Source organism: Dasypus novemcinctus, chromosome 13, assembly GCF_030445035.2.
Source record: "Dasypus novemcinctus isolate mDasNov1 chromosome 13, mDasNov1.1.hap2, whole genome shotgun sequence".
Lineage (NCBI taxonomy): Eukaryota > Metazoa > Chordata > Mammalia > Cingulata > Dasypodidae > Dasypus > Dasypus novemcinctus.
Genome location: NC_080685.1, coordinates 91,918,652 through 91,944,733, shown reverse-complemented (window position 1 = coordinate 91,944,733; position 26,082 = coordinate 91,918,652). Strand labels below are relative to the sequence as shown.

Genomic DNA, 26,082 nt, shown 5'->3' with positions numbered 1-26,082 from the left:
CCAACCATGTATTCAAAAAGGGTGAGTTTACCCCAGCATATGAAGAGTGTGGATCTTCCAGCCCATTGTTCAGGGAGAGTTTGGCTGCCCCACATTACAGAGAGGGTGGTTAGTGAGAGTTAGGTTGCCACCCCATTGCTCTGAGGGGGTTGGACCCATACGCCAGAGATTAGGGAGAATATTACTGCCACCCCACTGTACTAAGGAGGATGAGACTATCCCTCAGAAATTGGGGAAAGTGCAGTTGTCATCCCAATGTTCTTGGAGGGTGAAGTCCGCAACTCCGCCACCACCCAGATGCTTGATGAGGGTGGAACCAAGAAGATGGCCATTGGGCAAGCCTGTGGAAAGGGTGAGCCCTCATGAGGCCTTGAGGAGAAGATTTCATTCTAAGGATGACTCTCATACTTTGAAATCTAATGGATTCAAACCCTCCGTGCAGGTTTTCAGAACTGTTTGGGACCTGTGACACCTGTTTTCCTTCCTATTTCTCCTTATTTACCCTGAGGAGTTATCTGCTCGTTGTGTATTGTTAGCAGATAACTTGTTTTCTAAGTTTCAGAGGTCTACAGTCAGAGGGGAACTTTGCCCCAAGACAAGTTGCAGGCTTATAACTGTTTTTGTACTTAGCATAGTTACTGAAATGTTTTAAGGCTTTTGAAATACTGTGATGGAATGAATATATTTTGCATATGGAAAGAACATATCTTTTGGGGATTCAGAGGGAAGAATGTGACAGTTTGAATTTCGTGAATCCAAAAAGATTATGTTCTTAATCTGTCCCTGTGGGTGTGGTACCCTTTGATTGCATCAGAGTCCCTTTAGAGCACTTGATTAGATGACTGTTGCCTGGACTGCACCAGTGAGGCATGAGCCAGTTTAGGTCCCCACCTTCTTGCTGGGTCTGATATAAACAGAAACACAGAGAGAAAGGAAGCTGCCATATTTGATCCTATCACATGAGGGAGGACTCCAGGTTCGCCGGCAGCTGCAGAAAGGCAGAGAAGCCCTGAGAGACTGAGAGGGGAGGCCCAGAAAGAGACAAGCCCTGTGCCTGGTTGCCCACAGCAGAGCCCTGGGAGATGGTAGATTCTGGAGGGGAAGGCAGAGACCACAGCCGCCATCTTGCTCCACCACGTGGCAGCACACCAGGATCACCAGTAGCTGACATTGGTGAGAAGGCATCTCTGATGGTGTCTTGATTTGGACATTTCTTGACCTTGGAACTGTAAGCATTTACCCCAAATAAATCCCCTTTATAAAAGCCAACACATTTCTGGTGCTTTGCATTGGCAACTCTGTGGCAGACTAAGACAGATGGGAACAGGCTGTTCTCTCTGGGTCCAGGAGGAGGAGGCGAGACCGAAATCTGAAACATCTAGAACCTTAAATCTACAGCATCATGCTGGGGCTCGGAAAGCCCCACTGACATGATCAATGGGTGCCTTTCCTTTTCCAAGTGTTAGAATGAAAAACATTATTTCACATTTTCTTCCTTTCTCACGTGTGATCCTGACATGTGGCCAGATCCTCTTAGATCCATCTTGTGGTTCTGCATGTTCCAGAAAAGCTATGACAACAAGACTGAAAGTGAGGAGCTGGTGTTCTACTCCCATCTCCAACTCCTTTTTTGAATAGGAGTATCTTGAGCAGTTTTGGAACTTAGGTTTCCTCGTCTGTCCAATTGAGGGTGGCAGGGTAGAGATAAGATTCAGGGCCTTAATACCTACCAACATATTCAGAGGCTGCAAACCAGGTTGAGCTGCAACCCCCACGCCCTGAGACATATGATAATATAATAATCATAATTAGCTTACACACACAGGTACTATCCTAATAACTTTATGTGCATCCTTTCATTTAACCCTGACAACAAAACTATGAGGAAGCTACAGTTATTATCTTCATTTTACAGAGAGGAAAAGGAGGTTCAGACACGTTACTAACTCACGCATAGCCATACAGACGGGTCAGCCCAGTTCCGACTGGCTTCAGAACCCACGTCCTCCCATACTCGATGGCCCTGGCTTACCCCTGTGATTACTCTCATAGTAACCATGCTCCCTGAAATTGCGGCCCATCGCAAACAAGTTAGGGACCACTTTCTCAGTCTGCCTATGCCTCTGTCTCCCCATTAGCTAGTGGGATTTTCCAGGGTCCAGCCACTGACAGTCTTCTCTTCTCCCTCTGTGTCCGCTGCTCTCCTTGGGCAAACAGTCTTATCTACGCCCAAAGCATCAACTCTACTTAGCAGGTGTCTCATAATTCCTCTCTCCCAGAGGTTGCATTAAACAAGCACTCACATGTTTTCTTTGCTCACTTTGTCCTCACAACCCTGCAAGAAGGTATTTTACAGATGGGTAAACTGAGGTGCAGAGTGGTTAATTAGCTCAATCTCACAGAGTAAGTAAATGGTAGAAACAGATTCCAAACCCAAAATGTGCCTGAAATTTGTCCATTCCTATGGTCGTTCTCCCTCCAGTGACTACCTGGTGCCTACACAATATTCCAAATGCCTAAGCAGGTCCCTCAAGTCCCTTCAAAACATGTGCCCATCCGCAGCCACAGTCAAGTGTCCCTCACTTCAGCCACTCAAAATTTGATCTGCATTCCCAGAAGCCACCCTGCCCTCTTGTGCTTTTTCTCCTGTTGTCTTATATGCTTGCAAAATCCTCCTCCTACGTCGGCCCCTCTTCCTGACACAGATTTCCCAACAGTGGCCACACCTGCCACACCGTCTGCCTAACTCTCAGAAGCACGCTTTCCCAGATGTCCCATCCAGGTTGAATCCTAAGAATGCCACCCTCCATCCTTAGAATAGCACTCTACAGCACTGCCCTGGCTGCACATAGCACAGAGCTCAATTTCTCCCCAAGTGACTTCCTGTTGTAACAGATAAGGGGCTGCACACCATTTAGACTCCCACAAGATTCACTTTCTCAGGGGTGCTAACCCAGACCATACCTTCTCTTGCTTGGCTGCGAGGCTAGCAGCTTCGGTAGGGCCCTGACACTTAAAAAGCACTGAAGGAAGTTAAATTGCCCTGGTTCCCCAAAGCAAGAAGCAGAGGCCCTGAAGAGCTCCTAGCAGGGTTCTGCTTCTAATTGTCATCCTTTAATGAGACCAGAGAATCACAAAAGATGTTTCTGCTCAACAAGCGCCTCTCTCTAGACTAATGCCTTCAATACCCAGGGCGGTGTGGTCACCAGGGCAAGGCATGGAGAACTCTTGCAATAGGCAACTACCCATGGAAAGGAAGGCTTTATTGCTACTGCAGACTCTCAGGCCTAACCTGCCCCACCCAGAGGTCATCTCAGGCAGCCCACTGCTTCTAGGGTAGAAGGAGGGAGTGGGGCTGTAAAGAGCACAGAGAAATGACTCCAAATGCTTAGGGATCTCTAAAGAAATAAATACTTGCTCTTTTTCCCTCCTCAGATACAGGATCTCAGGTGCCTCCTGTTTGGAAGTTGAAAGCAGGGACTCAAATGGTATTTATACACTGACATTCATAGCAGCATTATGCACAATTGCCAAGAGATGGAAGCAACTTGAGTCCATCAACAGGTGAGTGGATACACAGAACATGGTATATCCATGTTTTAGTTTGCTAAAAGCTGCTGGGAATAATATACCAGAAATGGGCTGGCTCTAATGAAGGGGATTTATTAGGTTTAAAGCTTACAATTCTGAGGACATGAGAATGTCCAAACCAAGACATCATCAGGAAACAGGCCGCCAGTGACCCTGGAGTCCTTTCTCACATGGCAAAGCACACGGAGGCATCTACTTCTCTTCCGGTTCTCATCGCTTCACCTTTGGCTGCTCTGTCTGTGGCTTCCTCTCTCCTGGGTTCCTCTCTGAGCTCCTGGGGTCCTTCTCTCCATCTCTGTGGTACTTTCTCTGTTCTGAGGCATTTATTCCTCTGTTTATAAAGGACTGTAGTTAAAAGGATTAAGAGCCACCCTGGGTCAGACACTACTGAAGTGATCTAATCAAAAGGTCTCACCTGCAACAGATTTACATACACAGGAATGGATTAGCCCTAAGGACATGATCTTATCTGGGATCCACAAAAAAATTCATGCTGTCACACTGCACCCTCTGGATCCCTAAAAGACATGTTCTTATCATTTGCAAAATACATTTATTCCATCACAATATTTTCAAAAAGCCTTAAATCATTTCTGTAACAATGCTGTAGCAGTTTGATATAATTGATGAATTCCAGAAAGAAATATTGGATTATGCTTGTAATCTGATCTGTACCTGGGCATGACTGAGTTATGATTAGGGCGTTGAGTCCCCACCCCTTGGTGGGTGGGCACTCACAGATAAAAGGAATGGCGAAGAACAGAGTGGAGGGTTTCTGATGTTGGAGTTTTGATGTTGGAGTTTGATACTGAAGCCTTAAGCTGGAGCCCCTGGAAGTCAGCACACAGAGGAAAGAGAAGCTAGCCCCAGGAAGAAATGAACCTTGAGCCCAGAGGAAAGCAAGCCCCAGGAAGGAAGGAACCCAGGACGCTTGAACCCTCGCAGACGTCAGCAGCCATCTTGCTCCAAATAGACTGTGGTGAGGAAACTATGCTTTATGGCCTGGTATCTCTAAGCAACTACCCCAGATAAATACCCTTTATAAAAACCAGCCAATTTCTGGTATTTTGCATCAGCACCCCTTTGGCTAATACAAATGGTAACTACAAAATCTCATCAAAATCAGTTATAGGCAGGTAGTCCATCTTAAGGCAAAATTGCCCTGTGAAACTTAGAACACAAGTTATTTGCTTCCAATACACAAAGGAGGGATAGCCATAGAATAAATGTTTTCATAGCCATAGGGAGAAATTGGAAGGAAAACAGCTGTCATGGGTCACAAACAGTACCAAAACCCTGCAGGGCATATGCCATTAGATTTCAATATCTAAGAGTCATCTACAGAATGGTGGTTTCTTCTCCTCAGGGATTGGAGTGGTAGCCCCACCCTTTCCAAGTGTATGCCCCATGGCCCTCTTCTCAGCTCCACACTCATCAGGCATCTGCATGGAGGCTGAGCCCTAAGCCTCACTCTCCAAGAATACCAGGTGACAGCCACACTCTCCTGAAGGGACACAAGCCCAAGCCCCTCAGAACAGTGGGGTGGTGAACAAACTCTCTGCGACACCGGGGGAATGTCCTCCAGCCTCTTAAAGCCTGGGGCAGCTGCATGCCCCCTGAACAGTGGGGCGGAAGGCCTTCTCTTCAAATGCCCAGGCAAACTCAGCCCCTCTCCTGGCCTGAGAGGATGTCTTATGTCCAGACCTCAGTTTCCACAGTTCTGCCCTTGAAGTTGTTTTCCTTCCATCTCTTCCTTTTCTGTCCATTTTACTCTAGGCTGGCAGTGGTTTTATTCATACAGATCTTGCCAAAAGCTTGTGGGTTTCACATGCAGTTCACAGGGGTTTCAACCCAGACAACAGGACCTTCCACGAATCCTACTTAATAACTGCATTTCTGGTCCTGACTTACCCTGGAATGACTGGCTGCTTCCGAGTTCAGCGAAGTCCTCTCATGGGGCCCTGTTCTCTGCAGACTTGTTTTTTGGAAGTTCAGTATTTCCCAAACCATCAATTTCTGATTTCTTTGTGCTCAGGAGTTCAGTTTTCGGCTTATCCTTTCCTCTCACAGTTTCCTATAAGTTTCAAGGATAAGCTTGTCCACGCTTTCTCATATTTAATTTGGAAATCTCCTCAATTAAATATCCGAGTTTGTCACTTTCAAATTCTGCCTTCCATCTAACGTCAGTAGTCAATTTTGCGACATTCTCTGCCACATTAAAGCAAGGACTGCCTTCCTTCCAGTTTGCAAGGACACAGTCACCACTTCTGTCTAAGGGCTTGTCGGAAGTAACTTTAGCATCCACATTTCTATCAATAGTCTCTTCAAAGCAATCTACAGCTTTTCTATCAAGCATCTCACAATTCTCCTAAAATCTCCCCTTACCCATTAATAAAACCACTCCAACACTTTTGGTATTTGCACAGCAGCAGCACCCCACTCTTCTGGTACCAATTTCTATTTTAGTTTGCTATAAGCTGCTGGAAACAATACACCAGAAAGGGGTTGGCTCTTATAAAGGGGATTTATTAGGTTTAAAGCTTACAATTCTGAGGACATGAGAATGTCCAAACCAAGACATCATCAGGAAACAGGCCGCCAGTGACCCTGGAGTCTTTTCTCACATGGCAAAGCACACGGAGGCATCTACTTCTCTTCCGGTTCTCATCGCTTCACCTTTGGCTGCTCTGTCTGTGGCTTCCTCTCTCCTGGGTTCCTCTCTGAGCTCCTGGGGTCCTTTTCTCCGTCTCTGCAGCTTTTTCCTCTGCCTGAGGCTTTTATTCCTCTGTTTACAAAGGACTCCAGGATATGGATTAAGAGCCACTCTGGGTCAGGTCCTACTGAAGTATCTAATCAAAAGTCCCATCTATAATAGGTTTACATGCACAGGATGCTCTATACACCTGATCCTTTCTGTGATTCCCAAAAAAGCTTCAAATTGTCACATTTTATATGAGCTCATTGATATGAAATAATTGGAATAAGCAAAGTCATAGAGTCAGAAACTAGAATACAGTTTACCAGGGCCAAGGTAGAGTAAGGAATGGGGAGTTATTGCTTAATTGGTACAGAATTTCTGTTTGGGGTGATTGGAAAGTTTTGTTAATGGATGGTGGAGATGGTAGCACGAGACTGAATGGAACCAACAATACTGAACTATATATTTGAATGTGGTTAAAAGGTAGAAATTTTAGGTTATATATGTGTTACTAGAATAAAATTTAAAAAACAATAACAGGGGTGCCAATATGGCTTAAGCAGTTGAACATCTACTTCCCACATGGGAAGTCCTAGGTTAGGTTCCTGGTGCCTCCGAAAAAACAAAAACAAACAACAAGCAAAACAAACAAAAAACCAACTCAGGGGAGCTGAATATGGTTCAGTAATTGAGCGCTGATTTCTCACATACAAGGTCCCAGGTTCAATCCCTGTCCCTGGTAGATCAATAATAAAATAAAATAAAATAAAAATTAAATAGGACTGTTCAACACAGTAAATCCTATATAAATGATAGGCGATAGTTAATAGTATAATTATGATAATATTGTTTCATCAGTTGTAGCAAGGTTACCACAGTAACGCAAAGTGTTAATAATAGGGAAAACTGTTTTTGTGAGGGTGGAATATATGAGAACTCTGTCTTTTCTGCATGATTTTTCTGTTAACCGACAACTTCTCTAATTAAAAGAAATTGTTTACAAAAAGAATAAACCAGAGGAAAGTAAAAGAAAGTTGGTGTGATTATATCAGTATCAGACAAAATAGATTTCAGAGCAAAGAATATTACCAGGGATAAAGAAGGCCATTTCCTGGGAACAAAGGGGTCAGTTAATCAAGAAGACATAATCCTAGATGTTCACACATGTAATAAGGAAGCTTCAAAATGCGTGAAGACAGAACCGGGGGCACAAGTAGGCAAATCCAGTTAGAGTCGGAGATTTCAACACCCTTCTGCCAATGATGGAGAAAACAAGTAGATAGAACACATGGAATGCTTCAACAAACGTTAGCCACTGTTGTTATTAATCACAATTCCATTCGATAAACACTTATTGAACATTTCTGAAGAGATCCAGGACCCTGCATCTTCCAAAGGCGGGCTGTATGGCAGTGTCAGCCCTCCAGCCCCGCCTCCCTGGCACCCCCACGTGGTGGTTTTCGGCGTAGCGGTGGCAGTCCTGCAAGGACCGAGAGCGGGGTTGGCCGCAGGCTATCCTCTGAAGATCCTCTGAAGGGTTCTGGAAAAGCAGAGCCCCTGGGTAGGGAGACGGTGGCGTGGCTGCGGGAAGGAGCACAGGGCCGGCAGCCAGGAAACTCCGAGCTCCAAGCCAGCTGAGTCAAGGCGGCTCGGGCGCTGCAGGGGCTCAGGGAGCCGATTCCAGCAGGGCCCTGCTCAGGAATGACAGTGGCAGGAAGTGTAGCTCTGTGGGTTCGGGGAGGAGGATGAAGGCAGAAAGGCAGGGATACGGAGGAGCAAAAACTTGGGCCTGCCTCAGCTTCCCCGGTGTTAGGAGGGGATAATTATAAGTCTTGTAGTGAAAGTGCCCACCCCAAACGCGGAGAAACAGTGTCCTCGTTTTACATCCAGCACAGTAACCCAACTTTCTGGGACTCTGTAGAGTTGGCAGGGCCAACCCTCAGGGGTTTTTGTGTGCTAATTCAGATATGGATTATGTTGCGGGCCACCCAGAGCCACCCAGGGCTTTCGTCACAGGCTGACAGGACCAAAAAGTCCACTCGGGCTGCTGGAGGTACCAGAGACCCCCAGGAATGCTGCCCCATGACGCTCACCCTTTGTCTGCACAGGCTTCTGGCATCTTCCATTTGAGCCTCACCACCACCCTGCGTGCCGCCCTGTGTCTCAGAAAGAAACCAGAGGCCTGACCTGGGTTACACGCCAAGGATACCATCTGCACAATCTGGGTTAGGGCCTAGCTCTTCTGACACCCAGGCATAGGGTCTTTTTCTTTTCTTTAAAAAAAAAAAAAATTGGCTTTTAAAAATGTTACATTAGAAACATATGAATTTTTTTCCCCTTCAAACAGCACAGAAGCAAACAGAACAAAGATTGAAAGTCTTATTCCATCTCTTTCAAATCCTACCCCCTCGCCTGGCTAAATCTTTTTCAACAGTTTGCTGTGCATCTTCCGGCTCTTATTTTGTGTTTATACACACACACAGCATACATAAATGTCTATGCAAAATGTAAATGGGTTGTTCTACTTGTACTGTTGAGTGCCTTTTTTTACTTAACACTATTCCCCAGCAGGACATAGAGAGCCATCGCTCCTTTGGAAGGGTGACTGGGGGTCAGTGTGGATGGCCGTAATCGCCTTCACGCTCCCCTGCACCCCCTCCACCGCTCCCTGCCCCTCAGGTCTTCAATGGACCCAATGCTTTGGTAGTCCATGCTCTGAATAACTGGAGGGTGGCCTTGCAAGTCAGCATTTCCCACTTATGGCACCTAAGAGGTTTTAGAACAGTGCTTGGCTCCATAAATATTTGAGGAATGAATTTTAGAGAGCCCTTAGACACACATTTTGTTTTGTTTTAAAGATTATTCACAATTGCCAAAACATGGAAGACACCCAAGTGTCTATCAACTGATGAATGGATAAATAAAGTGTGGTATATCCATACAATGGAATATTATTCGGCTGTAAAAAGGAATGAAGTTCTGAACCATGGAACAACAGGGATGAACCTTGAAGATATCCAGTTGATAGAAATAAGCCAGACAATGTATTATCTCACTGTTATAAAATAATTAGAATAAGTAAATTCATTGACTCAGAAACTAGAACACAGTTTACCAGGGGCCAGGGTAGGGTAGGAAATGGGGCATTATTGCTTAATTGATACAGAATTTCTGTTTAAGGTAATGGGAAAGTTTTATAAATGGATGGTGGTGATGGTAGCACAAAATTGTGAATGAAACCAACAACACTGAATTATTTATTTAAATGTGGTTAAAAGGAGGAAATTTTAGGTTGCATGTATGGTACTAGAATGAAAATTAAAACACAACAACCTGGGACTGTACAACACAGTGAGCCCTAATGTAAACCATGGGCTACAGTTAATTATACAATTATAATAATATTGTTTCAATATTCAAAGGAATATCTAATATTCAAAGGAATCAGACTAATGCAGAGTTATTGGGGAAAATGTGTGTGTGAGGACGGGAAATATGGGAACTCTATTTTCTGCATGTTTTTTCTGTAAAGCTACAGCTTCTCTAATAAAACAGAAGGTAATTTAATATGTCTTGGGGGAAAAAATCCTAAGAACATCAAACTAGAGATATAAGGATATTTTTACTTAACATGTCTGCGTAATTTTTTTTTAAGATAAAGGGAGTAAAGGGTTTATTGAGAAACGAGGAAAAAAAAAAATACACATCCCACACATGGATGCAGGCTATTGCCAGGCAAGGAGGAGCCCTAATTTTAATTTCAATAAAATTTAAAGAGAAATGGTGAATAAGTAATAGCAAAGGTGAAGCACGGGTATGGCAAGAATTCTAAGTATGGAAAGTACCTGAACAGGGGCCTGGTGGCCTGGTGTGGGGAAGGGACGAGGGCCTGCCAGACATTAAGAATATTCAAGCTTCCAGTGCTTTGCGTGGAAGAAAGACTGCTTACGTTTCTCTCTTGTGAACTGTGCGTTCCATGTCCTAAGCAAAGTGCCACAGACGGGCCAAGGGTCCCCCGGGCAGCTGCAGGTTGTGCTGAGCATCTGTAGCTGTGGGCAAGGGCTTCCCCAGGGGAAACGAAAAGGCTGGGCCAGAGGGCTTCTCATCACAGGCGTTGTCTAACAGGAGCCCTTCAAGACGGCCTGGGGTGGAAATTCCTTGGGCCGTGCCACCCAACAAGGAAAATCAAGGAACTGCAGTCGTTTGGGCAACTTCTTGAGGTCTTCAACCTTAGTAGCAAAGATGTTCTCTGGCGTTTAGGCTTCAACTGGGGAAGGGACCTGCCGGGGCCTCGAAGGAGGTTGGCTGGACCTCGCCAGGGGCCCAGGCAAGAGCCAGGCATCTCCTAGGGGAGAACCTGCAACTGCAGCTTCTGCGCTTGACAGCAGTCCAGGCGGGCGCCAGCTGACCTTCCTGCGCCTCTGTGGCCGAGAGGGGCACACCCCGGGACGGCCGTGGGGGTTGTGGCGGGGGGCTCCAAGCCCTTGCCTACACCCGCCACACACGCCCCTCCTCTCTCCCCACCTGCCTCCCTCTGGCATGCAGGAGGGAAGATCATCCCAACCATGGCATTCTTGCTTTTAAAAGGCTGAGGCCAAATATTTACCCACAGGATGCTCTCAACCATGCTTTGAAAAATGTAAGAATGTACAGGAAGAGCATACAAACAGGTGGATGTAGTTCTCTGTGGATGGAGGGATCAATTATTTTCCTCTTCTTAGCGAACAGAGAGGAGACAGGCCACCGAGCTGAGACCTCCTAACAGCCAATGACCCCAAACCAGCTGAGCTCAGACCCAGGCACCTGCCGCAGGTGCCGCAAGAAAACGACGCTCACGTCAGGTTAGCTCAGCCCAGGCGGTGACGTCCAGGCGAAAGAAAGCACCATCCTGACACTTAAAAGAAAAGCAAGCCAAGGCGGAAATCAGCACAGACCAGCTTTTGAGAAAAGGTAGTGTGCCTGGAGCAGGGCCCGGGCTTTATTGATAGAAGGCTGGGTGCTGGCCCGGTTCTCTGAAGCAGGCAGTCAGGCCTGTCCAAGGCAAACACGCAGCCGCCCCAGCCAGCCTCAGGAGCAGAGCCCCTCCGGGCTGTTTGCAGACTGGGGGCTGCTCGGCACCCAGGTGGGATTCTTGGCAGCCTCCTCGGTAACGGATCAGTAGTGATTCTGTTCTAGAAAGAGCCTTGGGAGCGCTTGCCAGAGTTCTGCTGCTGTGCCCTCTTCCCCAGAAAGGGGGGTGCCCTGCTTCCAGATCCTCAGACTCAAAGCCCCTCTTCACTGCCGAGCTGCCCGGGGCGTCTGCCTCCCACGCTGGCTGATGTCCCAGGACAGGGCTTCTTGACCTGGGCACCAGCGACAGCCCGTGGCGGGGGCGGCCCCGTGCAGGGCAGGGTGTTTAACAGCTGCCCTGGCCTCTCCCTGCTGGATGCCAGTAGCCGCTATCCAATTGCGACAACTGAAAATGTCTCCAGAATTTGGAGGAATGAGGGAAGGGCAAAATCACTCCCAGTTGAGAGCTGCTGCTCGAGAGGAAGGAATAGAGAGAAACTCAAAAGGGGGATCCGAGAAGAGGTGGGGGGGGGGTGGGACTCCAGCCTGGAGACAGGTAGGGCTAAGGGGAGCAGAAAAGAGAGAGACCTGGCAGCTGCCAAAGGTGTGGGAAAAGGGGAAATAAGATTTTTAGGAAATTTTGCCATATGCTCTGCTACGTAACTTCTCTCCTTCTCAGAAAACCTTCAGCACAGACGACATCGCTCCCCAGTCCTTTGGGCATCAGATTTGTCTCCCCTCCTTTCCCTGCCCCTGCTGCAGAGAGTTTCCTGCTCAGGGCAAGGCTTTCCCAAGAGGCTTGGCGACCTACGGCCACGCCGTACACAATGACCACTCCAAAGGCTGTGGAGGACCTACAGTTTCCAACTTCAATTTTAGAACCAATTCGAGATCAACCTTGTAGAAACATGCATGGTGCTTGCTTTCTAATAATGCTTTCCTAGCGAAAGAGAGAGAACGGGCCTGCAGAACAAACAGCAGGGAGCCTGGGAACACCCATGGGTGGGGCGGGCATTTGAACGCCCTGGTGTGCACCGTGGCCCAAAAAGGACACGAGGGGCAGGGGCGACTCTGAAGACCCGGGGCTGCTGGTGCAACTTCTGCTCAGGGAGAAAATAAAAAGCACTTATCTAGAGCCTGAGGCCCCCTGTTATTGTCTCACAGCACCCTGGCCTTTTCCCTCATAAACAAGGTATTTCTTTGTTTAAAGCCTCGCTCTCCTACTCCACTGTAAACACAGGGAGGGCAGGGGCCGTGACTGTTCCCTTCGTCACTAAGTTCCTGGCATTCCTGGGCTTGGCACATGGTCAACACTCAAAACGTTATCTGCTAAATGGATAGATGAGTGGTCCCGGACCACTCCTTCCTTGCCTGACAACCTTCGACTCACATGTTAAGACCCCGCACAAATGTCACCTCCTCTCTGAAGCTTCCCTGATTTCTCCCAGCAGAAATAATTGCTCTGTGTAACCAAAATACATTGCTCATACTTTTAGCGCATTGCAGAATATACTTGATCAGTTATAGTCTGCCTCCGCTGCAGGAATGTAGCTCTCTGAAAACAAGAAACTGTGATGTATCATTTATTCTCTCTCCTCTTCCCCCGCTGCCTGGCACATAGTAAATGCTCCATAAATGCTTGTTCAGTGCAAGAATCTGAATCCCTGTCTCCATGCCGAATCCCAGATGTCAAAGTTCAAACATATTATGGTCAACTACCTTGGCAAAAAGCCCAGAACCACCAGCTGTTGGAGCATCAGTTTTCTGGGGCTTTTGAGACACACGCCCCAGCCCCCTCTGAAGGTGAGCCCGCCGGGCTGGCTGACAGGCAGTAAGAACCATGTGCTCAAGGAGCCCCAGGCTAGTTCCCTCAAGAACCCAGGCTGCAGCCCCACAGGCCCTTCCAGAGCCTTCTCTGGGACCCGGCCCCGCCACCCATTTCCCACACCTCTGGATCAAAGCCCTGGGCCCGGGGGGGGACAAGTAAGGGGGCTTCAGAGGCTCTGCAGACTTCCTCGAATCCTGGCCTCTGTCCTCCCCTCCAGGCCCCTCAGAAAGGGGTATGCCTGCAGACCCCATCGTGCCAAAGGGGGCCCCGACATCCAGCACTCGTGGAACCCCGTGCTCCTGGGAGAGAAACGGAGCCCAGGGCCCTGCGGAGGCTGTCCTCAGCCCGGCCCGCGAGCCTTGCTGCCTACCTGGCCGAAGTCAAGGGCGAGGGTGCTCTCCGGAGAGGGCCTGTCGCAGGCCGGGCCCTCCTGCTGGCTGCAGTCCAGCTGGATCAGGTCGCGGCACTCCGGGTGGCAGGTGAATTTACAGTCTGCAGGGAAGGAGCCAAAGGGGGATGAGCAGCCTGGCGGGATTTACACCCACCGCCACCCAGAAAAGTCACCTGGGAGCCCACATTTAGCTCCTGGAGGAAAGGGCAGTGCGGGGGCCGGGGGATCCGTTTTTAAGGGAGCACGTTAGAGGACGCGGCGCACAGTGCCACTGCCGACGGTGAGCGCTATCGGGCGGCGCCCATGTGCTCACTGTTCTCCCGTGTGCTCTTCTGTGTGGCTCTGCCATCGTTACAGTTGTTCCTTTACAGGCAGGGAATTGGGGCTCAGAGAATTCAGTGACTTCAAGGTCAGATCATCTGGGCCCAGACTGATGTTCTCTCTACTAATTTACTTTAATCACCAGGTCCCATAGGTCCCATGGGGAGGGACTTGAATTTTCTGGGCCTCTTTTTGCCAATCTGTAAAATATAGGTAAAATATCTGCCCTGCCCGTTGGACAAGGATGTTATAGGGGAGAACACATCTTGGAAAATTAAAGGTGTCTCCGGAGCCGAGGAAGCAGACACTTGACCAGAGCTGGAAAGAGCCTTGGGGACTACCTTAAAGATGGGGAAACTGAGGCCCAGAGAGGGAAAGTGAGATACCCAATGACACATAGCTCATCAGTGGCAGAGCCAAGGTGGCTAATATTTTCCAGCTTCCTGACAATGGTGCAAGCTGCTGAAAAAGGAGGGGGAGCTTGCCCATTGATGAGTTAGTAGCAGCCCTCGCCCACCTTGGCGTGGGGAGAGTTGGTGGTCCTGGGTGCCAGTTCTCCGAGGTAGGGTCCAGTGCCTGCAGGGTCCCCCCATGGGCAATCGCCTTTCAAACCCAAGGACCACCTCCATGGCGGCACTGCCTCACTCCTGAGCAGGGAGAAGGACGGAGACGAACGTCCCAGCCAAATTTTCCCTGTCCGCGGTGCCCAGGAACGTCAGGGCTTAACGAGGCAGCGCCGAGGCTGGAGCCCACAGAACCTAGCCTTGTCCCTGAGCTCCAGCCCTGGCCCACACTTGTGCAACCTCTAGCCGGGTTCTGGGTGATTAAGAATGCTCTTGGGATGCCAAAAAGTGGGACCAAGGAAGAGAAGGACCACCAATTGTCTCCACCCCAAGGTGGGTGAGGACTGCCACTAACTCACCAATGGACAAGCTTCCCCTCCTCTTTCAGCTGCTTGCACCGTTGGCACAGGCAGTCTATTTGCATCCATGCATCTGAAAATCTCTCAATGCCCTTCTCCATCTCTGCGCTGTCTCTCTCTGATCCACACACAACCTGAAAACAGCACCCAAACCTCAGGAAGATCATTTTACAGGCCCAAGGCTGAGCTGGGCAGAGCTGGGGAAGAGAGACGCGAATAGGGGCGTTGTGGGGTTTTTTAAAAAAGCACGTTTGAGCACCACTGACTTTATTCCATCAGACCATGGAATCACAGGCTGTAGTAAAACCACTGAAGCACAGTTTGATATTTCTTGGTCCTTAGAAATTCCAAGCCCAGGGCTTTTCGGCCAGCAGAGATGAAGTCAGAGCCCCGTGTCCTTCTGCAGCACACAAGCCAGCCCCGCTGCTCATCCAGGAGCTGGTCGGCCTGAGGGACTGGGAACGGGGATACCCACGGGATCCCAAAGACAGAGCCGTGTCGACTGGGAGCCAGGAGCTAACCCCCCCTGGAGGAGGTGCCCTCAAGGCATCATGGGAGGCTCCCAAACCACACGCCCTGCCCCGGTCCCATCGTCCTCTGCAGTCTGTAGTTAATTTTTTTTCTTAAAAGATTTATTTATTTATTTACTTCTCTCCCCTCCCCCCCCACCCCGATTGTCTGTTCTCTGTGTCCATTTGCTGTGTCTTCTTTGTCCGTTTCTGTTGTTATCAGCAGCACGGGAATCTGTGTTTCTTTTTGTTGTGTCATCTTGTGTCAGCTCTCCGTGTGTGCGGGACCATTCCTGGGCAGGCTGCACTTTCTTTTGCGCTGGGCGGCTCTCCTTACGGGGTGTACTCCTTGCGCATGGGGCTCCCCTATGCGGGGACACCCCTGCGTGGCACGGCACTCCTTGTGCACATCAGCACTGCGCATGGGCCAGCTGCACACGGGTCAAGGAGGCCCGGGGTTTGAACCACGGACCTCCCATGTGGTAGACGGACGCCCTAACCACTGGGCCAAGTCCGACACCAGCAGTCTGTAGTTGGTGCTCAATTTGGATAAGGAAAGAGAGGGCCCCCGGGTTGAACATTGTGGCAGTTTGGTATTATTGGTGAATTCCAAAAATAGTGATTATGTTTGTAAACTGATCTGTTCCCCTGGGTGTGACACCCTTTGATTATATTAAATTCTGAGGTTTCACTTTTACTTGATTAAATTAAGATTAGGGCTTTGATTCAGCCACAGCAGTAGGAGGTGGAGTCCCTGCGGGCCCCCCCCCCCCCCCCCAGAAAACAACACAGCAGAAGAGAGAGCCGAGTTTAGATGTGGGAGCAATGGGGACCAAGCCGAGCTGTTTGCCTCATAGTTCACAGCTGGCCTTTTGGAGAGAGCAGAGCAGCTGTGCTCTGGAAAGAGATGAGCCCCGGGAAGAGAGATGAGCCTTATGCCAGCCTACAGCGGTGGCTGGAAGACGCTGGGACCACAGGGCCTTAGGAGGAAGAGGAAGGCTGAACCCTTGCAGGGACCGGCAGCCGTCCTTCTCCAACATGTGGCAACAGACTTCGGTGAGGGAAGTAATTTCTGCTGTATGTCCTTGTGACTGTAAGCATCTACCCCAAATAAGTACCCTTTATAAAAGCCAACAGAGTTCTGGTACTTTGCATCCGCGCCCCTTTGGCTGACACACAAGCAGTGCCACATGGTCCCCGTGGAAGGGCTCAGCCTCCCCCGGCCAGCCAACGCCACCCCCCTGCGGCAGCAGCACCAACCGCGTGCTGAGCCCAGGCTGCAGCATGCCCTGAGCTAGCCTGGGGGTGAGGGTGAATCAGACAGGACCTTCAGGGAACTCAGGCTGCTGCGCAGACAGGACCATGAAAAGATAACTAACGAGTGAGGCAACGTAAAGGGGCGCTCACCTATGGCACAGATGTAGGAAGCTGGTTCAGGGAGCAGGGAGGCACCTGCCAGCCAGAGCAGTCAGGGGAGGCTGCCTGGCTGAGGAGGCTCAGGGAGCCTGGAAGAATGGATCAGACCCTGGGGAACTCAAGAGGAGGCAGGGGATCCTGACATCACAGAAGAGCTAGGACAGGGATCTCTCCCACAAGATGGAGCAGAAGATTAAGGAGCAATAGTCCTAGTTCTAACTGCAGTCCCTTGAGAAGAACTGGCATTTCTTGACCTTAAGTATCGTCATTTGTAAAATAGAATTAGCCCTTCCCCGCTCCATCCTTCCCTTCCAGCTATACCCCCTGCCCCCATTCCCAGGGGATATTTCGAGGAGAAAAAAAAATGTGTTTCCAGGTTTTGGGAGAAGGAATCTATGAAAAGAGAAGGGACCAACTGCAAGGAGGAATGGTGGAGACAAACCACAATCAGGGCTCCTTTCCCAGGAGACAGTGAGGCCCTGGGGCCATCCCCACCTGCGCCAGACCGGGGACAAGAGCCCCCCGGCACCAGTAGGTCTCAGAGAGCAGCAGGGGATGGGCGGGAAGGAGGCAGGGCATGCCCGGCTGAAGCCAGGGCCTCCTGCCCCCTCTGCCAGCCCTGCTCCTGGCCTTCATGGTCCCCCAGGGCTCTCCCAAGTTCACCACCGCGAACAAGAAAGTCGGGCCCAGAGCAGGCATTCCTTTTTCCACTTGAGCCCCAAGGACCTGCAGCGGCAGGGGGACTCCGTGGCTCGGCGTTTGTCTTTCCAAAACGCAGAAGCTCCAGACCTTGCCTTAATCCCCAGAGCAGCCAAAGTTAGTTCCTGCCTCACCCCAGTTGCAAACACACACACGCACATGCACACACGCACACCATGGCCGGGTGGCTGCATAACCTGGGTGGCTCATTTTTCCGAACCAGAAGCATTCAGTTGATAAGGACGCCTTAAGGCCCTTTCACCCTGTAGTTGCACGCACGATCTCCAGGTGTCAGAGAGGGCAGGCCATTGAACTCTGCCCCTGCTCTGGCCCAGGGTAAGGCCGGGCAGGGATGGGGGGAGGTAGGCACTGAGACGCAGAGCCCGGTTTGCAGCCAGCCCACCAGGCTCTCTTTGGGTCCCTCTCCCCGTGTCCAAAGCAACCGCTGAGGCCTGAGGGAAAGCAGGACAGCTGCTGAGGCCAGGACACCAGCGCCACCCTCCACCGCTCTCTGGGCACGCCAGGCCTTTTTGGAGAAGGGCAAACTCAGCAAGGCTTGCCCCACGCCCCCCTCTGGCCCTCCTGAGGACCAGGCCCTGGCCTCCACAGAGTCCTGGGAAGAGGACGGACTTTGAGGAGCCTCCAGGCCCCACCTAACCAGCTCTGTGATCTCGAGTAAGTCACTGAACATCTCTGAGCCTGGATTTCTTTGGCTATAAAATGGGAAAAATAATAGCCAGTTCAGAGGATCGTGATAAGGATTAAATGAGATTCTTGGCCTAAAGCTCCACATGGAAGGTCTGGCTCCCACCATGACACTCCACACAATGCCTTCCCACCCCACCGAGCTCCCGGTGGGTAACCTAGAGTCTCACCAGCCTTCCCTGACTAGTTATTTCCGAAGCAAGCACATACAGCTGAGCTGTAAAATAATTTGTCCTTAGGCAACACAGGAAAATCAGAAAAAATAATGTGCGCTGGAAAACTGCCAGATCACAAGAGTTTTGTTTGCTTTTTGAAGTGGGAGTAAGGGTTGTTCTGGTCCTGCTGAAGTCAGTGGACAGTCCTCAGCCTCGCGGTCCCTGCCTTGGTCCGCCTCTCAGACATTCCAGAAGCATCCCCCGTTCTTGGTCTGGGTCACTCTACTCCAGCCCCTTCGCTGTGCCAGCTACAGCCACGCACAGACACAGGCCTGTGCGGTGAGTCCCGCCAAGAGCCCTGTCTGTCCCAGGCGGGGCCCAGGCCTCTCCACTGCCCACAGCACCCCTTGCACGTCCCCCTGCAGCCTCGACCCCGGTCTGCTCCCCCAGCCAGCAAAACCCCTCTCCAACTGGCCCTAAGACTCCCGCCTCCTGCAACGGACCGAGCGGTTCCCTCGGCAGCACCCCAGCCCTCGAGTGGGCCCGGCTGCAGCTTCTGAGTTCACCCTCCCCCGAGCCCTTTGCTCTGGGCCCTACTCTACGTGTGAGAAACCCTTTCCCCGGTCAGCGTTCAGACGGGGGTGAACACGAGCTGGCTGAGTGACTCGAGGAAGGAGCAGTGCCCAGCCCTTTGCCATGAGGAGAGGCCAGAGCGTGAGCACTGGCCTGGGCTGGAATCCTCACTCCTCAGAGCCTCAGTTTCCTCATCTGTTGAATGGAGCCGATAACAGTGTCTACCTCACAGGATTGCTGAGAGAATCACATGAGGTAATGATGTAAATTGCTTACCACACCTGATACAAATGAATAATTTAAAAATATGAGCTGTTCCTATTGCCCAGCTAAAATCTAAGTGTAGCCTCACCAGCAGCACAGCATCAGGCGCCCTCATCCCGGGAGCCTGCCTGTGCACACCCCACCGGCATGCAGTGACCGTGCACCAGGCCTCTCACTGAGCCCCTGTCCCAGGCTGTCCCAGGCTGGGCAGGGGCTGCCCCGGGCCTCAGCTCCCTGCAAGGTGTACCTGGAGCCAGTGAGGGGTAAACCCTTCCCACTTCACAGAGCCGCCTCCACCCTCCCTGGGACTCCTGCTTTCCCTCCTACCTACCCCCTAAAATCTCGCTCTGGCTCTCAAAGGAAAATTATTTACCAAAATTGGTAATGCCCAGTATCGAAGAGGATGTGGGGAAATGAGAAGACTTTTGCCCTGTTGGTGGCACCAATTTCCTGCTGAAATTTATCCTGAGTATATATTATTTGTATCTGAATAGATTGTCACTAAAATATTCATCACCTAGTTGTTTCTGACAAAAAAAAAAAGGCTAGAAAGATCTCATATCCATCTATAGGGGATTAATTAAAATTATATTTTTAATAGAATATTACAAAGCCAGCATAAAAAAATGTCAATTTCTTAAAAGATGATATAGATTAATATCGATCCACTTGGAAAGATGTTCACAGCGTATCACTGAATGAGAAAGCAGTTGTGTCGTATGATCCTAATTATATACAAATTGACACAGACCTATTATTTACATCAAGCACAGACAGCGGTCTGGAAGGCAAGACACATTCTTCCTTGTTCTGAGTAATGGGATTTCACGCGTTTTCCTTTCTTTCTAGTTTCTAATTGCCTGAATTTTTATAATGAACACATATCCTTTAATAATAGGGGAAAATGTCACAGAAAAGGAACAAAGAAAAATCAGGTACCCCGTCGTGATGATAACAGCTCCCACTTTTCCCTGCCTACTGTGTGCCAGCTACTTCATATGCATGAGTTCGTGTGAGCCCTACTGTGGCCATAAGAGAAGTGTTTCTACCCCGATTTTGGAGATGAGGAAATTGAGACTGGAGAGATTAAGTGCCTTGTTGACAGTCTCATCCCGGGAATGGCCGAGCTGGGAGTGGAATCCCTCAGGATCCCTCCTCTCAGGAGCCCTGCTTTCTGCAAAAGCAACCTCAGCGCCCCTCGCCCTGCACCGCTGGAGGCCAGGGACGGGCCTCATCAGGGAGGGGAACGGGGTGGGCGTCAGAGAGAGCCGGGTTGCAGGGCCATGGGCTCCCCCTCTGCGCTGGCAGGGCCCTCCGAGGCCCCCCTCAACCTTGGAGGGGCTGGGGAGCACCAGCTCACAGCTCCCCCCCGAGCTAAGCCAAGACACTCAGCCTGGGAGGCTGCTGGGGCCCGGGGGCTGCTGAGCCCACTTACCGTGTCTGCCTGCTCCCTGGGTTGGTTCTCTCTCTGTGACCCCTTCTTCCCTGGGACACCACGTTTGGGAGACCCTGAACTAGCCAGGCAGCAGGGGGTGGGTTCTTGCCTAAGCACCCAGGGCAGCTTCTCCAGAGAGCCTGCCTCCAGGCCAGGGCAAGCTGCACCAGGTGGCCGCCCTCGCTGTCCTCTCAGAGGCCCGACCTCTGCCACGCTGCTTCCCACGACACTGCCATGGAGCCTTGGCATACGGAGAGCTGAAGAGGCAGGGTCACAGCCGGAATGGACAGCGAGCTCCCAGCAGCAGCCGTCCCATAGACTGGCACCAACTGCACCCATCCAGGAGCTGTAAATCAGAAAGCCTCAGCGCACCCACTTCACAAGTGTGATGGAGGTCCCAGGGGTCCAGGAGAAGGGACCAGCACTCCATCAGGACCGGAGCGAGGAAAGAATCTGGTCTCCCGAGTCACACAGATCAGATCTTACTAACCTCAGGTAAATAAGGACATCCTTTAGCCTCAATTTCCTCATCTGCACAATGGAGGTAATAATACCTTCCTTGCCAGCAGAGCTGTCACCAAATTAGAATGTGTGTAACTGCATCCAGCAGTGCCTGACACATAGCTGGTGCTCAATAAATGGTAGCCCTCATTTTTAACACTCTAAGACTCCTGAGTCTGGGTACCCAGCTTTGTTGACACAGCAGGGGATGCTAGCCAAAAACCTCTCAATTTCCCAGTGCTCTTCCAGCCATTAAGGCCGACTGCCTGCTCGTCTCCATTCTGCCTGCCTGCTCCCACCTCCCTCCAAGCCCTGCCTTTGATGGGTCCGGAGCGGTAAGGCAGGGGGAGGGAAAGACAGGTCATATCGGCCAAGCGTGGAGGTCTGCGGCAATTGCCAAAAGCAACACGATTTATGTTTTTCATACTCCTGATGAAACTTCGAATGAGGCCGGCTGCAGGGGAACGGAAACTCCCCGCTCCTGGGTCAGGCAACCAGCTCAGGACATCTGCATCTTTGTTTCCAGGAAGGAGCCTGGCCCAGCCCTCTTGAGACTGTCTACTGTGGTTCCTCGTTCAGAAGACTGGCTGCCGGAGGGCTCTCGGCAGCCCCCACCCAAGGCCAGAGGGCCTGGAGACACAGAACTGCTCCCTCCCGCTCTAACACACACACACAATGTGAAAGCAAGCCAGGAAGGCCACAGGAGAGAGGAGTGACCTGGAGGCCTGGCCCAGCTCTGCGGTCAGACGTCGCTGGCCCCTCCCATGGCCAGACAAGGTGGGCAGCTGGATGTGCAAGGGCTGTAGTCTCTGTTGGAAAAGCAAGGTGGATATGCCGGAACATGCTCAAGTTTGGATCCGATGTTCAGTTCCCACGTAAAGTAGAGGGTTGGGATGAGCCAGGCTTGATGGGAAGCTGGCTCCCCCAGGTCAGTTGTGATCAGTAGAGAGAGCGCTGGAGAGATGAGCCTGGCTGAACTGAGGACCCCAAGACCAGCAGCAGCTCCACCCCTTCCCTAAATGATCATATCCACTTTGTTTATGGCAGGGCTGGATGGGGTCGACCTGGGCATTTTTAAGGGACCTTTTTGTACAGGAGGGAAAGGCAAAATGTGCTGCCCAGCTGTTACACAGAGACCAAAGCCAATATTAAAATTCTCTCTGGGACCTTGGCCCCTGGACCTAACCTATCAGTTATTTATTCCCCAAGCCTCTGGCATCTTGTCACATTTCCAGGTAGGCTGGTATGTCCCCTGCACCTCTTTCCAAACACACCGGGCCGGTTTGGTGGCACCTTGGCACCTGGGCTAGCCTGCAAAGTCCCCGCCTGCCCCGCGTGGAGGGGCGGGCATGGGTGTGCCTTTGGGGCAGGCCCCTTCATCATCTGTCGCCAGCACAACCACACATCCCTAGGCTGAGAGCACCAACACAGGGAGGGCACTGCGGCCGCCCGGGCAGGCGAGATGGGAGGGGCGGGCAGAGGCAGGGCAGGGCAGTTCAGGACAAGTTTAGGTGGGTGAGCGCAGGTGAGGCAGCACGCCAGGGCAGCACCGGCAGGGCGGCAGGGGAGAGGGCCTGGCCCCGGGCACCGCTCCCCATGGGCTGTGACGCGCCACCGCACACGCTGGGGTCTGTACTGTGACGCGCATCCCCAGCCTGCCCTCCTGGGGTCTAAGAAAGCCCAGCCTCTCCCTTCCCAGACCGCATGAGTGCTTGAGCCCCTATTACCTGGACAGGGTTGGGAGGACCCCGAATTGGTGGGAATGGGTTCTGTTTATCATGTTTTCATTATCATACACACACACACGCATGTTTAGAATGATAAACAAATAGGGTTGAATCACTTTTAACATCTCCTGCTTCGACTTTAGATAGTAGTCATTGACTCCCTGCTAGGACACTGCTGGAACCCTCCTTCGCATCTCTTCTTCCCCTACTCCCTCATTTTTATTACCTATCTATTTTTATTCTCCCAAAGTTTATAGCAGTTACATCCTCTCATAACAATAATTCCTACAGCTGTCTAAAATTAACTGTACTTTTAAATGGATTTGGTCTTTTTTAAAAGTTTTAATTAATCTTTTGGTTACCTGTTTTTTTTGGTATTTATTTTTATGCATTATGTGTCCTACTAATACGGAAAGCACCTTAAAGAGATGCGCCCCTATTTCATTTACCTTTTCATTCCGGGGCACTGTGACTTTACTTAGCATAGCTAAGTGACAGTGGTGACCAGAGGACGTGGCTGGAGAAGGCAGAGGTGGGAGGGCCTCAGTGCAACCCTCTGAGGGCCACAGAACATGTGTCAGAATCCCTCATTTGGCTCATGACGGTAAGAGGCAATCGATCTGGAGGAACGTAAAAGTGAATTTTCTGAGGCTAGGTCTCAGGGTGGGCAAGCCAAATGGTCCACACGCCTCCAGAGCGTGAGTGTGAGATTTGCCTCTGGACCCTGACACCAGATCCGAAAAGGTCCAAGTGTGTTAGGTTGTGGCCATATAGATAGATGTGTAAAGACACAGCACAACTTTTGAATAGGGGCGATTAAAGTATTTGTACCCATCTGGACACACATGATCAGGAAGACAGTGAGGAGTAAACCTTTCTACACAGTTCTGTCTCTTACTGTGCCACATTTACCTAGTTCCTAACCCAGTTTTTCACTTGTGCATTCATTCATTCACTCATTCAGCATGTTTACTGACACCCACCAATGGATGAAGCATTGTTGCAGAGGACAGCCAGTTATATTCAAAAGTTCATTTAACAGGAAGGAGCGTATGGAAGGATTATATATATAGGGTTCTATACAGGGATATCCTGTTGTGATTGTCACCACAGGAAAAAATAAATCCTATTGCTAGAGTACCTTAAGAAAAGAAAAAAAAATATTTAAAAGCTTTGTAGACTGTTGGGTTTAATGGAATTTAATAAATAGCAACAAGCCGATGGTAGCCAAAGCCAGTGCAGGGCCCCAGAGGCCCTCTTTGGCTTCAGGCCAGCTCAGGAGGGGCCTCCCTGTGCTCTAGGCATGTGTCACTCTGCTCGGGTGTACCAGATGCAAAGCAGCAGGCCCCCCACCCCGGTCCTGAGCACAGGCCCCTCTCCCTTGATCCCCGGGGCCCCCGAGAAGAACTTAGGAGGAGCCTGGCTAGCTGGGAGAGAGACAGCACGGGCTTAATAGCAAAGGGCAGCTACGGAACGAGGAGGCGGAAGGTTTTTGCTTTTGCTATTTTTAAAGGCAGTCAACACCTGGAAGAGGGACACAAGGTGGCCTAGCCTCTTGCTAACCTTGATATATTTCCAGTAGTGTCCCCCAGACCCCAGAGATAAGGACAGCCAAAAAGGCTGGAAAGACGTTCTGCCTGGGTCTACGCCGACGGCAGGACGGCCGACGAAGCTTACACGGATGTGCAGACACCAATCCGCGCACAGGTGCGCGCGTGCAGCCTGCCTGGTGTGAGTGCCTGAAGGTCACAGGAGGCCGGGGGCAGGCAGGCTCCGTCCTTTCTGGAACAACCAGGCTGCTGCCTACAACTGGTTTTTCCACACCTGCTTTGCTGTCACCTGCTGCCATTCAGAGTGCCAACCAGAAACTGGATGAAAGCAGACTTTTTGCAGCAGGAAGAAAAGCAAATAGATGACGTCTGAGGACCCTCTGCAAGGGAACACACAAAGGCCTCTTTGCAGCTGCCTCCCTGTCGCCAGGACCACCAGGGTCTTTGGGAGAGACCCCGGCCCGTTTCCCGCTGACCCCCCAGGCACCTTTTAAAATGATATATGACTTGCTCTTTGGTGACATGCTTGCTTAGCGCCTAACGATGCCCCATGGGCTAATCTAGCTTGCCTGTTAATTATGTGGTGTGGTACTGCTCGATGATAGGAATTTTTCCAGAGAAGGGTTTACCACCCCGCCTCCCCTCGTGCCTGGACAGCCTTCAATCCCCATCTCTTCCACCGAGGCACAGGCAGCCCACCTTCTCCCAGGGCGAGGGGACAGCAGCCACGTGGGCAGCAGCTGGTAAGAGCCCTTCTGGGAACACTGAGTAACGGGAGCTCCAGGGAAGGGCTTGGATCCACTGCTTTACATCTATATCCTGCTGAATGCACAGAGCACCAGCCTGAGGGTGGGATTCTTTGCCCCATTTCACACTCGGAAAAATCGAGACCCAGCGACGTTCCTCTGTCAAGGAAGGCCTTACAATCGGGAAGTGGTAACGCGGGGATCTAGACTCAAGTCAGCCTGGCTCCAAGCTCATTTTTTAAATGCCACACATCAGGCTGCTTGCAGAGTCCCGGGAGCCAGACGAGACGTTCGAGAGGCCCAGAGTGTGCAGCCCACCGCTCCCATCATCTCTGCGCTTCCGGTCTTCTCCCCTCCTCTCCCAATCAATTAACCTGCGTTAAAAGAGCACGTTGTAGCTACACTGCAGTATTTGCTGCCACTCCGGGCCTGATTGATTGTATTAAATCTATAACAACTTGGGCTGAATAGCAAAGGAGCAAGGATATGATCTGTTGACTAATTCTTAAAGGGAGGGGGGCCGAGGATGAGCGTGTGAATCGAGGGACGCCGTATCTACCTATCCTCTCAGTGAAGGTCACGGTATATATCAGGCTATTTATGAGGATAAATTATTCAGGCTGGCTAAAGAGTATCTGTCTCCAAATGGGGATTAGGGCTGGTTGAACTGAAATTCCCACTTCTCAAGAGGTAAAGCCTCAGAAAAGAAAATTTATCTTTTCATAGTCAAGATCATACTGTCCTTTAAAATCTCCTTCCACAAACTCATGTAGCTCCCTCCCTAAGAGTTACCATTCTGACCCACCCATTTCCCCAGTGCTCATGAATGCGTGTGGGATGCAGAGGGCAGGGAGCCCCGATGAAAGCATCCAATCTTTAAAAAGCAGCAGCTAAAGGTCAGTACAGCGTGCACGGCCTGGCGGTGAGGGGTCCCAGGCCTGGCCATGCGGCTCTGGGGTTTCACCTCTCCTCCAAGCTGCCTCATCTGGGAAACAGAATAAT

The 26,082-nt window shown here is 50.6% G+C and overlaps 1 protein-coding gene across 1 annotated transcript in view; it reads right to left on the bottom strand.

The window, feature by feature from the left end:
- The window catches only part of RASSF5 (Ras association domain family member 5), a 74,483-nt gene that overhangs the window by 36,180 nt on the left and 12,221 nt on the right, over nucleotides 1-26,082 (bottom strand). Inside the window, exon 2 of the mRNA XM_058275120.2 lies at nucleotides 13,537-13,658. Coding sequence (XP_058131103.1) covers nucleotides 13,537-13,658 — 122 coding nt within the window. The remainder of the gene's footprint in view (nucleotides 1-13,536; nucleotides 13,659-26,082) is intronic.